The 21,410-nt window shown below is 37.8% G+C and overlaps 1 protein-coding gene across 1 annotated transcript; it reads left to right on the top strand.

The window, feature by feature from the left end:
* Nucleotides 1-428: 428 nt before the first annotated feature.
* On the top strand, nucleotides 429-4,373 carry LOC127427854 (protocadherin-20-like). The gene is made up of 2 exons (XM_051675700.1): nucleotides 429-580; nucleotides 1,612-4,373. The coding sequence occupies exons 1-2, from the start codon at nucleotides 530-532 to the stop codon at nucleotides 4,207-4,209; spliced, it is 2,649 nt and encodes an 882-aa protein (XP_051531660.1). The 5' UTR covers nucleotides 429-529; the 3' UTR covers nucleotides 4,210-4,373.
* Nucleotides 4,374-21,410: the final 17,037 nt, after the last annotated feature.

Here is a 21,410-nt window from a genome sequence, read left to right on the forward strand (position 1 = left end):
ATTATTATTATTGTACATGATCGTGTATTTTTTTTAAATATAATATATGTATAATATGTGGCATAAATGTATTTGTTTTTTTGTTCTTAATATTTTTCATCATGCTCTGAAAAGCGAAATATTTTATATATCTTTTCTCAGGCATTAAAAATAAACATTTTATTTATTTATTTTATTTGTTTGTTTTAAATTATAATAACTACAGTACAATAACACTTATTAACGCTGATAACAGACAGGACAATTTCCTTAACCACAACATGATAAATTATACTCCGCTCATGTTCATGAAATGCTTAAGGACAGCCCGCCTCCCTTTTGCGTGAACGCTGATTGGCTGCGCAAAAGCTCATTAGCATGCTGTGGGCGTGTCCGCGGCGTGTCTGTTAGGTGAATGACCGTGGCGCGTCAATCGTGTATGGGGCAGTGAGAGTGTGAGAGCTCAGCCGCTCTGCACGCTCAGAATGCGGCTGCTGCTGTAGACTCGTCCCGCTCCCGTTCCCTGGGACGCCAACACTGAACGGGAAACATGTGCAACACTAAACAGACAACCTGCCTTTACAGAAAACGAGAGTTCTGGGTAAGTTTATTTGACTCTGAAAAAGTAATCTGTTTATCATGATATAAAATACTCGTAATAATGGTAAAATAATTGTCTACTATAATCATTTTCATTATGAACATTAAGAAACATTATTAACTGATGTAATTCAAAGCACATCATTAGTTAATTCAGTTAAAATACTTAAAATGTATTTATCACAAACGTATTTATAGGCTATACACATTGTCATATATTTATCCATATTTTTCAATAATTCATTAATGCCTGTATTAAATATATAGGAAAGTATTATATTAAACGTGTTATTAGGCTTTTGCTGGCCCACTTGCTGTCCCTTACAATTACAAAATTCACCATGTTAGTTTCTCCCAAAATACCGTAGATAATACAGGTATTGTTATCCACATAAAAACTGTGATATGTTGGTTTTAAACTGACAGCTCAAAATTCTGTCATAATTTACTCACCCTCATGTTGTTGTTTCAAACTTGACTTTATGACTTTCTTTCTTCTGTGGAACACAAAATGAGATTCTAGGCAAAATGTTAGCCTCAGTCACCATTTACTATCATTGCATTTTGTTTCCATACAATGAAAATGAATGGTGACTGAGGCATGTCATTATGCTTAACACCTCATTTTGTGTTCCACAGAAGAAAAAGTCATACAGAGGTTTGGAACAACATGAGGTGACAAAGTAAATAATGACAGAATAAAAATTTTTCTGTAAACTCCATTTAACCACCACTCTCAAAATAAATAAATAAATGTAATAACTGCAGTAACTATGGTTAAGAAATGGCTACCATGGTACATTTTTGTAATATATCTTATGGCATATAAGTTAGGTTAGATTGAAAGGTATGTAGATGTAGATCCAGTCTGACCTTAAGTGTTAAATCCAACTGCTTTTGATGTACTGGAGGCATAATGTATATATGCACTTTTCATGGTGGCTACATTTGTCTATACGTGCTATTTGATTCTAAACTATGATATTTGTTATGATGATTCTTATTAAATTTCTAATTTTCTGTTTATTTCAGGGTTTGGTCACTCTCCTTCTTTACACCAGCCCCCTCTCCTGCTCATCAAATTTCAGTCACCTCATTTATAAGATAAAAGAAGGTTTACCTAAAGGAAAGCTCATAGGGGCTATCGGTAAAGATTTAAACTTGGATCTGACAATAGAGCCCCCACGTTCATTCAATCTGGAACAAAAGACGGCAAGCCAGCAGTATGTGAATTTGAATAACACGTCAGGGGAGCTGTTCACATCTGCCGTGGAGATCGACAGAGAAGCTCTGTGTGAAAACTCTCATGAAGGTCAGGGCTGCACAATCTTCCTGGATGTGCTGATCCTTCCCCAACAGTACTTTCAGTTAGTTAAGATCAGAATCATCATTGAAGATGTCAACGACAACCATCCACATTTCCCCATAGATGAAATCAGACTATCTGTGCCAGAGAATGCACCGGTTAACGCCAGGTTTGCAGTGGAGCAGTCTGCGGTTGATCCTGACATTGGGATTTACGGCGTTCAGACATACTGGCTTATAAATGACTATGGAGTTTTCACTCTAGACGTTGAGGAGAATGAAGGGGGTGAACTGACGCCCTTCCTCATCATTACCGAGTCTCTCGATAGAGAAACACAAGCGGAGTATGTAACTGACATCATAGCGGAGGACGGGGGCTCTCCGCCACTCCTGGGCACTGCAACTCTGAGGATTATTATCACGGACGTCAATGACAACTGCCCTAAGTTCACAGAGTCGCAAGTAAATGTTACGCTTTATGGGAATGCCACTAAAGGTACCCAGCTGGCTCGTCTCCAAGCCTATGACCCAGACGAGGGGGCCAATGCCCTGATCACATATACCTTTAGCGAACGGGTCACCCAAGAAAGCAGGAACCTGTTTCATTTGGATAGAATCACAGGGGTCCTTAAGCTAGAGGGAAAAATAGACAACAACACTGGAAAGCTCTTCAAGATAATCGTACTCGCCAATGGGCCGACATGTATTCCAGAAGTTGCAACAGTTTCTGTTCATGTTATCAAAGAGCTCTTTGGCCCACCAACAGTTATACCACGCTACATCGCATTAGAAAAGGATGGTGTCGTCAATCTAAGTGAGTCAGAGCCACCATTTTCCCCAATCGCATTTTTTACCATCAAAAACACTGACCCACGACAGAAAGTAGAGTGTCATTTAGAGGGTACCGGTCCATTCCGGCTTGTACCCTATGAGCATTTCAAGAATGAGTATTTGTTTGAGACCACTGAACTACTGGATTATGAGCAGCAACAGGATTATGAAATGATTGTAGTGGTTCGTAACTCTCATGGACTAGTAGTTAAAACAATTGTAAAAGTCCATGTACTGGACGTTAATGACAACGCTCCGGTTTTCAAGAAATCCCTCATTGAAATTACAGTGGATGAGAACAACCCTCCAAATACGTTCCTCACCCAACTTCAGGCAACTGATGCGGACAGTGACAGCAGGGGCGAGGTGTATTACCAACTTGGTGCCGACGCTCCCACCATTTTCCACCTGGACAGGTTGACCGGAGTCTTGACCGTGTCCACATCTCTTGACCGAGAGGAAAAGGAAACCTACCGATTCATGGTGCGAGCCGTGGACCGAGGAACGCCAAGAAAGGAGTCAATCGCCACTGTGATAATCACTGTGCAAGATCGTAATGACAACAGTCCTCGCTTCATCAACAAGGATTTCACTTTCTTTGTCCAGGAGAACTTTCCAGATTTCGGGGAAATTGGGGTGCTTACTGTCACGGATGCAGATGCAGGGGAAAACGGCTGGGTGGCTCTGTCCATCATCAACGGAAGTGACATCTTTGTGATTGACACAGGACGAGGAGCATTAAGGGCAAAGACGCCTCTAGACAGGGAGCAACAGGGGACATACTATGTCTGGATTGAGGCCGTTGACGGAGGTGAACCCACCCTTTCTTGTGTCACTATGGTGACCATTCTCCTCCTGGACGTCAATGACAACCCTCCAACTGTTCTTTTCCCCCAGTCCAACCAGTCTTACATGCTGGTTCTTCCCAGCACGCTCCCAGGAACATCTATAACGGAAGTCTACGCCGTGGACCGGGACACGGGAATGAATGCTGTTATTGCATACAGCATCATCAAGAGAACGGATGGAGAGCCAGGCTCATTTGACATTGACCCATACACTGGAAACATTACCCTGAAGAAAGCCCTGAGCAACCGAGGCCTCTACAGTCTTTGGGTCAAAGTCAGGGATCATGGTCAACCAGAGCTTTACTCTACAGTCCTGGTCAACCTTTTTGTGAACGAGACGGTGAGCAATGAGTCCCACATTCAGAGTCTGTTGCCCAGGGTGGCAGAAATCGAGGAGGAGGTTCCTCCCGTCAAGAAACCGAGGGAGGGTGATCGAGTGCCAATTCCATGCAGCGAGTACCAGGTCGTACTGCTCGCTCTAACAGCTACCTGCCTGGGACTGTTTCTTACAGTCTTGTCATTGGTTACGTACATTTGCTGCAAGAAGATGAGAAAGCCTAAAAAGAAACGGTTGGATGTTGAGATTCCTTTAAAACTGAACCATGAAACACTGGACAGGAACCCAATGGAAATTTCAAACATATGACACTGGACAGCGCAGAGACTACAACAGACTACTTTACTGCCCAAATCAATCTGTTTACAGTGTGTTTTGTGCAACTTATCTATTGATTTTAAAATTATTTGAAAATATAATGTATATATTGTGCATACTGTGTTTTATACCTACAATGAAATATATATATATATATATATATATATATATATATATATATATATATATATATATATATATATACGTTATATATAGACAAGTTCGCTGCAGTATATATGAAAATTTAGCAGTTTGCATTTGCTGCCCAACAAGCTTTTAATGTAACTTATTTTACAAGTGTTTATGGTGCCCTCAGCTGTTGTGTCAAATTGTCAAACCTTTTAAATGCCTATCTTTAAATCCTAATGCAGTCATTTACAAAAACAATGTTCTGCCCCTGGAAATGTGTTCCCACTGAGACATAATATGCCTCATGTTTGTCAACATTCTTCTGAATATGAGCTTTTGCACGGCAAGATGGTTATGCAAGTGTTTCTCACCGAGTCAATATTTTTACATGCGCTTTAAAGGTCGATTTCAGTTTGACTAAAACAATAGTTCACCATATAATAGTTCAGTCCTATTTTTGTGAAGTTGAACTAACAGACCTACATATTGCAATTATAGCTAGGCGTCATCTAGCATGTATACATGTTAATCGGACCACAGTTGGCCTCTGCGTTTTGTGTGCACTCTGAAAGACAGAGGTGACGCATGACGTGTATTTCAGGCACATGCTCAGCTGACATCCTTTCTTTAAATATTCGATTACGCATTGTGCCACGTATACTTGGACAGACGGATGAAGACTGTAGCTCGACTGTGCAAAAACACGCTGTAGCTCAATTATAACTGTGCATGTAAATGTACTGAGTGACAGGTTGCTGGACATCTTTCTTATGTTTTCCATAGGATACAGTGTTGGTATGAATAGATTCTAGGCTGGTATGAAATGTCCCAATAAGTCTTGTAAGCTGGGTGCACACTGTGCAATTTTGCTATAATTTTTTGTCCTTTACAAATGTTGTTTCTCAGATTGTTCGATATAATCCCAGTGACATCTTAAAAGCCAAGGCATACTGTGCGACATCAACTGCCATTTATGTCATACTCTACGATATACTGTGCTAACGTTTGTGCTAATGTTAGCACTTATTGCTACAATGTGCTAATTTTGGCACTGTTTTGCCTGGAAAAAGAGATGTGTATGTTTCTGGAGTTTAAATAAATTCAATTTTATTCATATAGCCCTTTTTACAAAACAGATTGTTCCAAAGCAGACCAAAGTCTGTCATAGTTTGGCAGTTTGTTGGCTGCTCATTTTTAATTAACAAGATATTTATTTTTCATGTCATATGATGAGCTAGTATCAACATTTTCAATTGAACATTTTCTCTTTATGTGGTTCTTTATTAGACAGCCGTCACAGGAGCAGTCACTTCATAACAGCGACCCAAACTTTAGGAAACTGTCAGAACTTTGTTGAAGGCTAAAATTTATCGAATGGCAATTAATCGTTCATCAATAAGCATGTCACACTAAGCGATCATTGACTGTCAATTATGCCCTACGATGTAAAAAGCCTTTTACAATTCCCAAAATTTGTTTCTGATAACAAAACAATTTACAGTGTGCAACTGGCTTTACTTGATGACTTTTGATGTTTGTAATCCCAGCTCAGATTTTTCCCTCAAAGACATTACATACAACCATACTACATTTCTCCAATTTTGTTCCTCTGCTGTGTAAGAAAGAATTCTTAAACATTAAAGTGCTTTATTTTCTTATTAATGCCTTGGATCTGTCATGGATTAGCAACTAAACAGGTATTCAATGCTGAAATGACTCATTGTTCAAATACTTAATCTACTGGAACATGTTTAAGGATTGTGAAATGGACTAAGAGTGATAAGGGGAATACATAGACCATCTCAGTGTTTTTTTCTGGAAGCGCATCTGTCTTGGAATGTGTTTGTACATTGGATAGATTCAAGATTTTCATTGGAAGAGATAAAATCAAAAGGTAATTGACATAAACATACGAAGAATGCAACCTTTGATGCCTCACATAACCTTTGTGTGAAGGTAGCGTTATCGTGTGAAAACATTCTGCTGGTGACAAAATACTGAAAGAAAGAGATCTTGTCTGCTTTAGATTTGAACTTCTAAGGAGTTAGTTGTGCATGTTTACCGATATCGAAACATCTCATAGAGGTAGAGAGTGTTAATCGATATCAATTAAGCCCATGATTCCATGCTTTCTTCAAGCATCTAGCATTACATAAGGGGGGCGTTAACCGAGTGAAGTGTTATTGGCATTCCATTCTGCTCTTTCTAATCTTCCTCTTTGTGTCCAACCAATGGGACGGCCCATACAGTGTCCCAACCCGTCACAGAGGTCAAAGCAGGAGTGTGTGCTTAGCTTGTCATCACTCGAAGAACTCCATTCATCTGTCCAAAACAGACGAGTGCAGCATTTCCACTCACCACTTCTTTTATTCGGAAAACCAGTTAGGTTTCATTTTTCCCTTTCTCTCTCTGGAACACACTGAAATGCTCTTTCACTCACAATGAAAAGCAGTCATTTAAAACCACAGGAAGCAGTAAGAGAGATAATGTATCGAGGCTTTGCAGTGCACAGGTTGTGAGCAGGGCCAGCCGACTCGGGTCAGGTTCACTGGTTAAGCTGCTTACCCCACCACCAACATGTGTTAAGAATTCAGTGGGAGTCTGAGATCCGCCAGTCCGCATTTGTCAACATTTCCATCGGCAGGTCAAGTTCAAGTGTTGCATCCTCCACGAAAACCTTGGGAGGTCCAGATAAACATAACAAATAACTTTAATACAGTAAAAAACGAATGCATTACAGTAATGAGAGTCATCATTGAAAACAATGAGAATAGTAAAAGTACAGTGCAGATAGTGGAGTGCTAACATGGTGGCCGGCGATTTGCTAATTGGCAGTGTGAACACACCGTTACACTCCGTCAGCACTGAGAGTGAGTGGCATTGCATGACTATTTTGCTTGCAGTGTAGATAGCTTATGTGATTATAATGGGAGTTTTTTCGTTTTGTCACGTCACGTCGTACCACACGGTTTCAGTGCTCATTTGCTAAAAGTAAAGCTCAACTTTGTCAGCAGTCATTCATGTTGACTCAAATCTGCAATTTCTATTGAAACTCTTTTCATGTGTTATTTTGTGTGTGTGTGTGTGTGTGTGTGAAAATCCCCCTTTAGTCGACATGTAATAGCGATTATTTTGTGTTTTTGATTGAATAACAAAGAGATTGGATTTAACAGATTAAAAAAACACATTATAAAATATGATTCGATTTTCGACAGCCCAGATGGAACAGTTTGCGCTTTATAAAAATACTTAATACAAGCACTTTGTACTCTAAAGCACAAAGTCAGAATGACATATTAGGTTATACAGTAGATGCAGGAGAATACAACCGTTTTTTCTCCACTGTTACTGAATACGTTCACCTCCATCATGGGGTACGATCAGGTCATTTTTAATCTCAGTTTTCTTCTGTGTTGATTACTCATGTCACTCTATAAGTATGTGTATGTTATCACCGCTGCAGCATACAATCGGCTTTCCTCACTGCTCGCCCACCTGGCCAGGCAGTACTGTGGCCCCAGACGGCCCTTCGCATCTGCTTAACAGCGACCAACACAAACAGAAACATTAGCCTGCAGACGTACGGCCTGATTGCATTCGCTGCCGTGATGGAGGACCTCTGAGAGTCGCCCAACAAACAGCGTCTGATTAATAAAATACATGGTTATTCCTGTTACAGCTCTCCCGTCTGACTCCTGCTTGGAGTGACAAAAGGCAGATCAAATTTAATTATGGTTCTTTTGACCGCTACTGCTGTAGCGTTTAAGTTAGTAGTGCATGCTAAAGCAAGCATTCCTTTTACTATTTCTTATACAGTACTTAGGGCTAGGGATCTGAACAAACTCTTAAGTATTAACGCTGAAGTATTAACACTTTCTCCTATCTCAGAGACAACTATAAGTAAGCCAGTCGTACTTTGATTTCCTTGAAAATGGAACACACTGTGTGTCTGTGCCAGTATAAAAATTGCTGTTTGTTTGAGCAGCCCGTCCAACCAGTGACATGAGTTCGGGGCGGGATCATCTGTTTGTTCGATCAACAGCAAACAATCAACGAATGTTTTCAAACAGGTTTTCCCTTATACAATCCTGCCGTCTTCGATTGGCTGGACAAAGAGATAGTCTCGTCCCAAATATCGTGAAACTTTACCAAGCGATCAGGTTTACAATTTTGATGGTGGACAATAAAACGAGCAAAAAATAAATAAATAAATAAATAAGATAAATACTACCAACTTATTTTGAAGATGCCATTTCTAAAGACCAGGATGTCACAGAGATGTGAGAGTGGGTTCTTTTGACTCGGGTCATTAAACAAACGCTTAGCAATCACCCAGGACAACCCAGTAAGTGCATAGCATGATCACGCATGACTCTTGACAATGTTTATCATTCCAAATAACACGATAACCATCTACTTTTTTAGATTAAAGGCAATTCAGATGACTTGATACTACGGTATCGTGCACACAGCCGCAGATTTTCTTTTTAGATTGTGAGGTATGACTTTGTGACACGCTGTGGTCAGATCACAACCTGAGTCAAATGAGTGTGCAAAGTAGCACAGCTCACCGCACCAAAATGAGAAAATGTCAAGTGTTACAGGTGCATTTAAAAATATCCATCACTCTGACACTAATTTAAAATTAAAAGCTTGACACAACAAAATCATCTTGTTATATTTAGTTGATTTATATAGGTGTACAGTACATTCTATAAAAAGTACTATGTACTATGGTACAGTGATGGTATAAGATTGTAATGTAAAGATTAATATTAAAGATTCCATATTCATATACCATGGTAGTCACATGGTAAAAATTTAACCGTATCCAAGAGCACCACATGAGCTGCACTCTCATTGGAAGTCGCCACATTGTGTCAATGCTCATTTGCATAAAAATAAACTCTGCTCGACTTTGCCATTCCCATTGAAAATGGATTATCGTATTTTATATTATTGTTTTATTATCGAATATTATTGTAAATCATGTTCAAAAATTCTTAGTATTACCATGGGACTTTCTGAAAGTGATTTTACAAAGAATACAATTTAAAACTATTTCCAACCCCTCGATTGTTTCGCCACTTCAATACGGGACATCTTCATCTTGGCAGGCCGGAGATCTCCAAATGGGGGCGGAATCTCCAAAAGAGGGCAGAGTTACTCCAGAAGGGGGCATGGTTACTCCAAAATGTGGTTGCGCCCAACTCCAAAAGGGGGTGTCACTTCCACTCATGGTTAAGATTAGGGAAAGGGTTAGGGAAGGGGCTCCCTATATCTTTAATGGCGGTTTGGAAGTCCTGCCCCTTTTTGGAGCAATACCTGCAGCTATATCCTTCTCAAAATTTAGGACATCCCAGCTAATACAGGACTGTTGGTAACCCTAGTATCCTTGCAGAGACACCATGAGTGTAGTTTATCACATTTACTATGGACATGTTCCACTTTTAATAACCACAAAGTGTCCAAGTACTATTTTACTATATTTCATTTATCACAGAAAAATCCTAACAAGCTTTAACAAAAAATGTTTAGCTTGAAAAGTGTGCTCCTTATATCTTTCTTTAAAATAAAAGACAGTTGCTTTGATATTTTGTTTTCAAATGCAATGACATTTACGTTTTTCAGGGCGGCTTAAAGGTGCACTCAGTAACTTTTATTGTTTGTGTCATCTTGGACTTACAGTGACACCAAGCGGTGTAGATGCAGCATCATTCAAAATCAATAGTTTTTAGTTACAGATGCCAATGCAGAATATCACTATTTATTGTCAGCCATGATTAATTTAATCCAAGAGTAAAAGTCTCCAATAACAGGGCAGTTACTAAGATTAAGGAAGTAGTATTCGGCTGGTCATGTGATTCTAACATGGCAGCCCCCATGAGGAGACCCTCTCCATGTAGAATCAAACAGCTTTTATAAGGTTACTGATATGACTGGAGCCTTCATCTCATGTGAGTTATCATTAATTTTTACATATTTTTCAAAATTACTATGCATTTCATTAGGAGTAAAACTTTTTAAATGAGGAAAAAAATACTGAGTGCACCTTTAAGTGTCTAAATACATTTTGGGGCGACTGCGTCCACTCCATTTATACGGAATATTCAGGTTTTAATACATGTTAAGCTCAATCGACAGCATTTGTGGCATAATGTTGATTACCACAAAAGTTAATTTCGACTCGTCCCTCCTTTTTTTCCTTTAAAAAAAAAACAAAAGCAAAATCTGTGTTCCAGTGAGACACTTACAATGGAAGTCAATGGGGCCAATCCGTAAACGTTATAATACTCACTGTTTCAAAAGTATAGACACAAGACATAAATAAGATGTATGTTAACATGATTTTAGTGGGTTAACATGTCTTACTAAGCTTTTCTGTGTAAAGTTATATCCAATTTTATAACTTCATTGCCATGACGATGTAACGCCGTAAACCCTAAAACGATTGTAAAAATGACAGCTTAATCAACTTTACAGCTCAAATAATACATGAGTTTTAACAGAAGAATTAATGTAAGTGCTTTTATAAAATTATAAGCTTCAAATTTCTGCCTTTAAACCCTCCAAAAATTGGCCCCATTCACTTCCATTGTAAGTGCCTCACTGTAGCCCACATTTGTTTTTTTTATTTTTTTAAGAAAAGAACGGACGAGTCAAAATGAACTTTTGTGGTAATCAACATTATGCCACAAATGCTGTCGACTGTGCTCAACTTTTATTGAACCCGGAATATTCTTATGAATTAGCACACACTGTAAACCTGTTAACCCTGCCAGACCTGCAGTAAAGGTGCAAAAACAGAAATGACATACTGTACTGTACAACGCACTGTTCTTGGAGTTCACCACAGTCTCTAATGAGAGGGGTATCTCTACAAACATGATTCATGATCATTTCACCAGCCAATGTTTTTAAATGTTTTTTAATTTGGGGATTTACAGTTTGGCTGAGCAGAGTATTTTGCCCTGTTGTGTCAATACAAGCACAGTAAATCCTGTACTGCGTGACAGCTTGACTGAGTGCCATTTTGTTCCTCTGGAAAGTGCTGGATCTGAAATTACGTTAAATTATTAATCGTATAGACAGCAAGTAATTACTATCAGTCATGGGCTGATCCTGTTTCCAGTTTGCCTTTATAGTTCCTCCTATGCTTTGAATCCAAACAAACGCAGGCACACAATGCAGCTCAGGTTTGGGTTTCACCGTCGCGGAGCGTGCCTTGGTCCCCATCACACAGTTATGTCACCAGATCCACCTTCATCATCTCGCTGCCATCCCCCGTGCTTCAATAATGCATTCAGATATTATTCTCCTCCCAAAAATCTCAGCCTTTGATCTAATAGGTCTTTCAGGCCTGTGATGCAATAGAAAATAATCCAGTCCAAGCCTTTTGATCCTCGCTTGGATTATGTTGCTTATTTCTTTTCCGTTTCCCACCCCGTCTCACTCAATATCTTGCTCTTCCTCTGAAAATGTAAAATGATGGGCTAATTCATTCGCCTTAGGTCTGTGAGAGCTTTGTGGGTCAGTTTAGGGTGCAATGGTTGTTGTCAAAGCAAGAACTGGGCCAAAAAACCCAAACGCTATGGAGCACAACTTCCGCCCACTTGTCAGACCATCAGCCTGGGTTTCAGAAGTATTTTTCCTATTCATTTTCTCCATATGGTTTTCATAAAAAGAAGATTTAAAGGGTTCTAAGCCGTGAACCAAACCAACTGGCACCGAGGTGAATCACAACCAGTGGTTTTGCCAGGAATTTTAGAGATTATTCTTTGACTTCAAATATATATTTATAAAATAGTTTAAAAAAATACATAAATTCTGATTTATGAAAGTGTGAAAGAACTGTTTGAATGTGGCACCTTTCTGTTGTAAAGGAAATTTTGGTAAAAACATTTTTTGGCCAATCCATTTTTATTGAGGCCCACCCAAAAGTAATTTCCTGGCTCAGCCCTTGATCACAACATTACAAACTTTGATTTGAAGCAAAAAAGTATATGAAAATTGGACAAAAAGACAAAGGTACAAATTAGCGAATGAACTACAATCCCATGAAGCATTGCGAATGACATAATTGAATTAAAACCGACAGAAAAATATTAAAATATTAATTTACATTTGTTGATTATAAGTATAGATATATAGAAATATACAAGTAGTTTGAGAGTGTAGGGGTTTGATTGCGTCACTCGCAGTGCATCATGGGAGTGGCCGATCACTGCATAGCTCATGGGTAGTGTAGTTCTTCACCAGGAATTCCACTATTAGACACTATTTTTTAAAAATTGAAGTTGAAATAATGTGGACTGATGGCTTCAACAGAAGCATATACCATTGTTTAACAACCTCGGAACTCATGGTATGTCTTGAAATATATAATGTGATTTTTACCAAATTCTTATCAGTAAGCTGCCCATTTTGTCATTGCTACTCAGCAGTTCCACCTTAGTTTGTCTAGTTTAGTCACGTCAACCTTTGTTATGCATTCCCCATTGTCTATTGTCTGTTAAATCAATAGATATAATTAGAGTTTGTAAAGCTGGTAGAATTCTGTGGTCTGCAATATTGAGCCTTGGAGGTTGTGCTATTTATGTAGTGACCACAAAAGTTTGAACACTCCTGTGTGTTTCTCATGATCAGTACTTTTTCTTTTTTTTATGGATGAGGTGGGAGTGGAAAGTGAAGGAAAAGCAGCCAAAAAGTGTCATACATGGCATACATATGAACTACTTCAATACTGTTTAAGAAGCATCTCAGGATGCAACTCATGAAGTTGCTTGAGTGAATTAACAGTGTGAAGAGCTGGAATCTAGACAAAGGGTGGTGACTATGAAGAAGTTTATATAAAAGTTTTGAATTGTTTAACATTTTTGGGCACCGCGAAATTCCCATACCTCCATTTGCATTGCTTCATATTTGACTTTACTAATATAATTTTTTTTTTAGATATGGTAATAATTATCATTAGCTATGTTTTCTTTCCAAGTTGCAAATTTAATTTCTGCACAAAAAAAAAAAAAAAACATAATATCGCACAAACAATGTGTGAATAAAGGCGCACTTCATCCCATGTGTTTAAAAGAACAAAATTGTCACTTCCAGGGAAATTGTAACCACTGTGACTCTTTTGTTAATAAAATACTCGCAGTCTAGAGCACACATACAAAACACTGTAAAGAACTTTGTCTCATGTCAAGGAGCGAAGGACAGTCCTCCAATCATATGACTTTACAATGCAGATCTTTAACCTCCTGAGACCCGAGCATGACTGCTGTGTGCATTTTCCATTTACCTTTTTGATTTGTAACATACGTGGACAGCGGGACTAAGTTATGAACTTTTAAATAATACCAAGCTATAGAAAGTCAGATTTTTTTTCATCAAATTGTTTATTATGTTTCCAGTACTTTTGGTTATTCATGTTTTTGAGACGTTAAAGACATTACAGCAGATTTTCTGTAAATCTGAATAAATAATTCTGATTAAAAGTAATGTCCAGCATCATCCAATCACTGCCAACCATGTTAAAATAAAATGTAGCATTATAAATTCTGAATCTATGTACTGATTATCATTGTCCCATGTCTGTCAAACATGTTGAGTGATTCAAACATCATCTATAGGATGTCGCCTTGCTTCCTATTTAGTGAATGACTTAACCTCCAGTGTGCTGTCTGTCTGCACTGGTCTCAGAACAGTTAAAAATGCACCATATTTTCATCCTAACTACATATAAAGCCTCTGAAAGCAAAATTTGTCATCTTTTATGAACCTATTGATTCTCAGTGTAAAATGTACAGTAAATATATAAGAATGCATTTACTGATGTTAATGAATAGAACTGTATTGTACAGTGATAACAAAATAAAAGATAACAAAATGTTATATTAAAATGTAAAAATTAAAATGACCCACAGATATGTGGAAAGTTCTTCAAAATAATTAACATGTTTTTTCAAATTTTGAGGGAATAATATCACAAAATCCACATATGTGGACATCATGTTTATCAGTGCGCTGATGCACAGAAAATTAATACGTTTTTTTAAAGCGGAAATATCAAACAGATCTAGAGACACTACTCTTTACAACCAATCAGGTTTCAATGAAAAAACGTAGAGGTTTTTACCAGAGGCACTTTTGTTGGCTCTGCGCCAATAGAAGCGCTTCAAGGAAATTGACGCCATGCTGTTGTGTCACGTTACTTGGTGCACCAGAAATGTAACCCTTAAATGACAGTCTAGACTAGAGTCTTGTGAACAGTATTCAGTCAGTTTAAATTAATTTAAATTATGCGTTGCGTATAGCGAAGCCAATATACAACGTCCACGCATGTGGACGCAGAGTCGAACGAGGTTAAGATATTTTTCAAAAGTGTCAATAAACCTGCTCTTCAGCACAATTTAAGTTTGTATTTGATTTATTTGCTCTGCAAACTCTTTGTAGGCTTTGGATTTTCAGGACATGTTATTTCAGGGTGACCAGAGCAACATTTCAGATGCTGTGATTGCTCCACTGTTTGTTATTCAGTGTCATGACTTTTATTCCTAATAAATTCAAATGGAGTTTATTTGGTAAATGTGTTTCCATCATAGTTTATGCACATTTAATCGTATCAAACAAAAAAATTGTCCATCTCAAGTGAGTGTATAAGTTTTTTACGAGCATTCTGTAAATATTATGTGCATCTCGGTGTTTCCATCCAGCAGTTTTTATGCGATATCCCAAAATGTGCATAAAAATATGTGGATGGAAACCCAGCTTATGTCGCACAAGCAAGAGTGTATACCGAAAATCAACATGGCTGTGATTTAGTGACAGAGCCGCAGTGTGATATTTATACAAGTTTATATAGATTACCTTACATTTTAAACACAATTTGGCCAGTTATTTTGTCTATTATTTTTACTCCGCTTATAGAGCGCAAAAGTCTGTTTCTGGAAGTAAAAATCCCATACATTTTTTTCCATAGGCGAATTGATTTTTAACGATAATTTATTAACCTTTAAAGACAGACCTACCGTGAGCTCAGAGGTTGCTAATCAATGGTACATGCTTCTGTTGAAGTCATCAGTCCACATTATTTCAACTCAGTAAAAAAAAAAAGAAAACATGTTAACTAGCAGAGTTCCTGAAGAACTACACTACCCATGATCCTGCAGAGAAAGATCCACCAATCAGAGAATCGCGGTGAACAAAGTGCGCCAAAAGAGCTCTGCAGCAACTGCCCACTCCCTTTATTGAGGAAATCGAGTCGGTCTACCACACTCAAACTTCTTATATATTAGGGGTGCACCGGTTGATCGGCTACTGATCTAAATCGGCCGATCTTTGTTTTAAGTCTGTGATTGGCTGATCGTGCCTAGAATCAGGGCCGATCTTTTTTGCAGCACGCAGGGAATCACACATACACTTCTACTCTAATGAATGAGCGCTTGCTCAGCCCTTGATGCATGACAGTGTGGCCTCTGGAGGGTGAATTGTTGTCAGTTCTAAGTATTCACGAATGTAAACTTTCAGACATGCTGTTATTCAGATGAATATGCGGGTTTGTTTTTAAAAATGTTCAAGAATGACAAGTGTATGAATATTAAGTTGCCTATTTTCTAGAGTCATTACGGTAGCTATTATGACCCACTGCACAGTGAGCAGGAAGAGGATAAAGAGGCTGCTAACGGGTATAAAAACGAATTAAACAACAAATAAGCATGCAAATACAAATCTGAATACATGTGATATAACGCGAGTCGTGACAATCACATGTGTGGGGCGATAGAGACTGTTTGAGCGATCATGACCACTTTCAGCTTTACTCTTTTTAACATGAGCGCTCTCGATGTCGATCAAACATGCGCGCTCTCCAGGTGATCTCAATATCTCGTCAGTCACTTTTCTCAGTGCTGTTCTGTGAGGATCCCAATTTAAATCAGATTAATGTTGGTTACAATACCACAAAAACAGATGTAACTGTTTAACCTTCAATAACGGCACCGCGTCTTCACACATTTGCTTAATAATTAGTGATTTGAGTTAAAACAAGACGCGAAAGACAGTAAATAAATCATAGATATTAATGATTTCTCACCAGAGCAGTTTTAGAGCTGGTAATGGATATATTTTTCTTATATTTGAACGTATCTCTGCTGTGCGTGATGCTCTCGTGACTTATACTGCTTACCAGTATGTCACAATGACCTTTTGATATTGACAACAGAACTATTCATAACTGTTTCAAAACAAATAAATGTATTCACAATTAATGTAATTTTAATGTAATTTTGGTTACTTTAGAAAAAAGGTTCCATTCGTTAACATTAGGTATCATAAACAAACAATGAACAATATATTTTTACAGCCTTTATTAATTGTAATGTTAGTTAATAAAAATACAATTGTTCATTGTTAGTTCATGTTAGTTCATTGTGCATTAATGTTAACTAATACAACTTTTGATTTAAAAATGTATTAGTATATGTTGCAACTAACATTAAGTTCATTAGTTCATGTTAACTACAGTAATGTTGTTAAATAATGATAACAAGTGGAACCTTTTTGTACTGTTACTGTAATTTAACTGTGTGGGGCATAAACGTACAACTGCACAATGTAAGTTGCAAAAGTGTGGCAAAGAGCATTTAAAAACAAATCTTAGTGTTAAAAAATCGGATATCAGTATCGGCCTCAAATTTCCTGATCGGTGCACCACTATTATATATTTGTATAATGAATGTTGTGCAATTACTTTAAATACTGTATATTGATTCTATACTTATAATCAACAACTTTAAATCAATAGTTTCATATTGTAAGCATCCCAATGCTGTTATACTAGATATCAGCTCTCTTGGAATGCCGCTTGTCCAATCAGATTAGAGGACTAAAACTTACTGTTGTATATAATAAAGAATGAGTTGGTGTGTTCAAACTTTTACATCGTCTTGTTTGTATATGTTTACTTGCACCAAGAAAGTTTTTTTTTTTTGCAATCTTTCTGGGGGTTTTTCTCACGCTGACTGGCAGCTTCTTATTTATATGGTAATGATGTTTTGTGGATCTCAGACGCATTATTCACTGTTTTAAAATATTTTATCTTTTGCAGATTCTCTCTAAGGATGCATACATTCACACTGGAGAGAAATAGACGGGTGTTTAATACCCACTGACTGCCATACATGCATAACTCAAAAACGATAATCATGCTCTTAGACAACATAATGCGTTTTCGTGAAATCTCTTTTGTTTTTTAGTTTTTTTATGCAGCCAGCCATAGTATCACCATAAACTCATTTAATCTGCTGGCAGACGATTTCTCAGAGATATAACATAGCGACTATATAAGCCCCCTGCGTAAAACCCTATTAATGTAAAGTAACCCCCTCTGACCCATTTCTGTACTTCATTGTTGCCGCTCTCAGTCTGGCCTTTACTAAACACAGGAAGTCATTGTTTTACTTGTTGCTTTGCTTAAAGGAATGTTTTGGGATCAGTACAAGTTAAGCTCTATGGACTGCATTTGTTGCATTATGTTGATTAGCACATAAAATAAACTTTATGAATTTTTTTGCAACTTTTGCAGACTCATATTTACACTAATGCAACAATGGAAGCCTATGGGGGCAAGGCAATGCATTGAGATAAATGTTAATATCAGGGATTTTTTTTTTTCTCATTCTGGCTCCGGCATACCGTGGCCTGCTTGCCAAATGCTGGTTAGAATAAAAAAAAAAGTTTATTATGTTCTGTTTCAAATGAGAGTAGCCTACACATAAGGGTGGGTGATATACCAACTACTGTGTTGCCAAATCTCACAAAAAATAAAAATGCAACCAGGTCTGGAAAAACAAGCCCAAAATATGCATCCAATTTTAAAATAATGTCTTTTTAATATCAGTAAAGCTGAAGTATGTAACTTTTTCTGTGTTAAAATACTTTCTCCTATCCTAGCTTAATATGCAGAGACATGTCATTAATAGATAAATTTTGTTAAAAACTATAAGCACTGTCTTTCTGTGGCACTTTGAAAATTTCTGTTTGTTTTGAGTGACCCTCTTAGACACGCCCCAACAACTTTACTCAACCAATGGTGTGAGCTGGGGGCAGGACTATCTCTTTGTTTGGCCAACGGCAGATGGGGGGCGTTCAGAAAGCTGTTTTGAAGACAACGTTTATTTTTGCAGTTCCATTTGGTGCCGATAGTGTCACAGGAATTACATACTTCAGCTTTAATATTTAAATATAGCCTACCAAATGTCACAGCTGCGATTGTGGTTGATTACAATTTCTCGTACTATGGGGGCCATGATAAACCCTTTGCTCTTTGGTTTCATGAAAAATTATCGGAATTAAATAATAACATTATTAACTGGTTACTAGCATTGTAAAAATAATGTTTTCACTCCGGAACAATTAAAAGGGGTTTTGTTCCCATTTTCTGTTAAGCAAACAATCTGTTTTCGGTTTTTGTTTTCCTTTCTTGAACCGCTTCTAATCCCTGGTTAAAATACACACTGTTACAAAAGTATAGCCACAAGATTTAACATTTTTAAATGTTAATATGAGATTAGTAAAATAAGTAAGGCATAATGTACAGTCAGACAGTCAGGGGATTAAGATGTATCGAACCGCTCATCCGGGTTCTGTGAACCATCTCTCCTGCTTCTCGGATCACTGTGAGATCTCTACAAGTAAGCTAATAAAATAATTTCAGCGCAAATCAATGTTTCATGTCCATTTATTTGTTTATTTGGCAAGTAGTCTTGTAATAAGCGGGATAATGTACAGTCAGCTGGTTGTTATCACAAAATAAACCCCGACAGGGTGATACAAGAGTATTCCGCTTCGCGTCTGGGTCCTGATCACCCTGTCGGGGTTTATTGTGCGATAACAATAGGCTGACTTGTAATACCCAGATGTGCGGTTGTTACTCAGAGATATCAGACCACTAGATGGCGCCACTGGCCAATCAGAATCGAGTATTCCACAGCGCTGTGTAATAAAATCACTTACTAACCCTGTCTAGGTTTACATGGAACAAACAGGAATTTCGTCTGTAACGCAAAATCAAAAAAGAAGTTCAATCACCAAGAAATGAAGTCGCACCACTAATACAATAATTTTGTTACATTTTTCATCTTAAATAATGCACATTTTTTGGTACAGAACAATTAATATAAGCACTTTAACAAAAAACAATCTTCGCATATTTGCTTTTTAACCCCTGCAGTACACTTACCCTATTAGCCTCCATTGTAAGTGCATTACTGTAAATGTAATTTTGTTCGTTTTTACAAATTGAGGGATTAGTCAAAATTATTGTCTGTTGAAATCAACACTACATCACAGACGGCGTTCATAGGGCTGAACTCTTTTGAACCTGGAACATTCCATGAACCCATAACAATGCATTAATACACAGAAATCTGCATCTGTTGTGTCTAGACCTTACGTGGAAAGCAATCAGTGGCTAATGTTAGATATAAGTGAAGGTATAGCTGCGTTTGATGGAGTCAGGGCAGCTGAATAGGGATTTTTTGTGAGATTAATTCATGTGAGACTGCATTCATGATTTTAGTGAAGCGTAGAAAAAAGCCTTCTACCGATAATACTATCAGGACCAGAGAGCAAAGTGTCCCGTGTGCTGCTTCAGGTTTAAGGCTCAAACATCTGTCGGATATCATCTATTATGTATGTATACAGCAGTGCGTTTTTTATTCTTGCAGTATGGCTTTAATTTACATTTCTATTCAGGTGCGGTGTCACAGTTTAGAAAAAGCTGTAATTTTGCGGCGCTAAACAGAATTGCAAAAATATGTCCCCTTGCAAATGGGTTATAGTATAGTTATCTCTGCATATTTTACTTGGATACGAGAAAAATATTTCATTTGGAATAAATTTACACACCTCACCTTGATTTTGTGTTTGACCAGACCCATAAAGCCACTTACTGTATAGCCCTTTTGGTCCTGAAGGCAGAGAACACACAGTTTTTATCAAAAGGATTTTAAGAAGCTACAGAGGAATACGTGTGTGATCCATTTTTACACATAAGCATAGAATATCAAAATCTGACTTTATACTTCAAATACAACGCTTTCATTACCGAACTCACATTAGTCATATAATAACCCATGCAGAAATGACCACATCTGATATGCTGATCACAGAGCCACACAAATCTAAAGGGCATAATTTAAACCAAAGTCTTGCGCTTTTAAAAGTCCTTTTAATTTTTCTTGCTGCATTCAGATTATTAATGCACTTTCTTCCCTTTGTAGGCCGCATAGACAGAATATGATTTGATTCTTAACGGTTTGTTTACTTGAGTGATGTTGTCTCCATTTGTTTTAATGTGTTTAAAAACAGTATACGTATTTAACTTAGAAGGATTTTAAAGTAGGTGCTGGTAGACGATTTGCTTTTAATTGAAGATTGTGACAAGCATTTAAACATGCTGACAGACATGACAGATGTCTTACGTACAGGGTCCAAAAGTGGCACTAACCTCAATGACAGTTGAATTGGGGAAATATGGTAGATATGGGTCAGGAGCTTCAGTTAATGTTCACATCAACCATCAGAATGGGGAAAAAATTTAATCTCAGTGATTTGGAGCGTGGCATGATTGTTTGTGCCAGACGGGCTGGTTTGAGTATTTCTGTAACTGCTGATCTCCTGGGATTTTCACACACAACAGTCTCTAGAATTTACGCAGAATGGTGCCAAAAAACAAAAAACATCCAGTGAGCGGCAGTTCTGCGGATGGAAATGTCTTGTTGATGAGAGAGGTCAACAGAAAATGGCCAGACTGGTTTGAGCTGACAGGAAGGCTATAGTAACTCAAATAACCACTCTGTACAATTGTAGTGAGCAGAATAGCATCTCAGAATGCACAACATGTCGAACCTTGAGGCGGATGGGCTACAACAGCAGAAGACCACGTTGAGTTCCACTTCTGTCATCCAAGAACAGAAAGCTGAGGCTGCAGTGGGCACAGACTCACCAAAACTGGACAGTTAAAGACTGGAAAAATATCACCTGGCCTGATGAATCTCGATTTC

The sequence above is a fragment of the Myxocyprinus asiaticus genome, chromosome 37, assembly GCF_019703515.2.
Source record: "Myxocyprinus asiaticus isolate MX2 ecotype Aquarium Trade chromosome 37, UBuf_Myxa_2, whole genome shotgun sequence".
Taxonomy (NCBI): Eukaryota; Metazoa; Chordata; class Actinopteri; order Cypriniformes; family Catostomidae; genus Myxocyprinus; species Myxocyprinus asiaticus.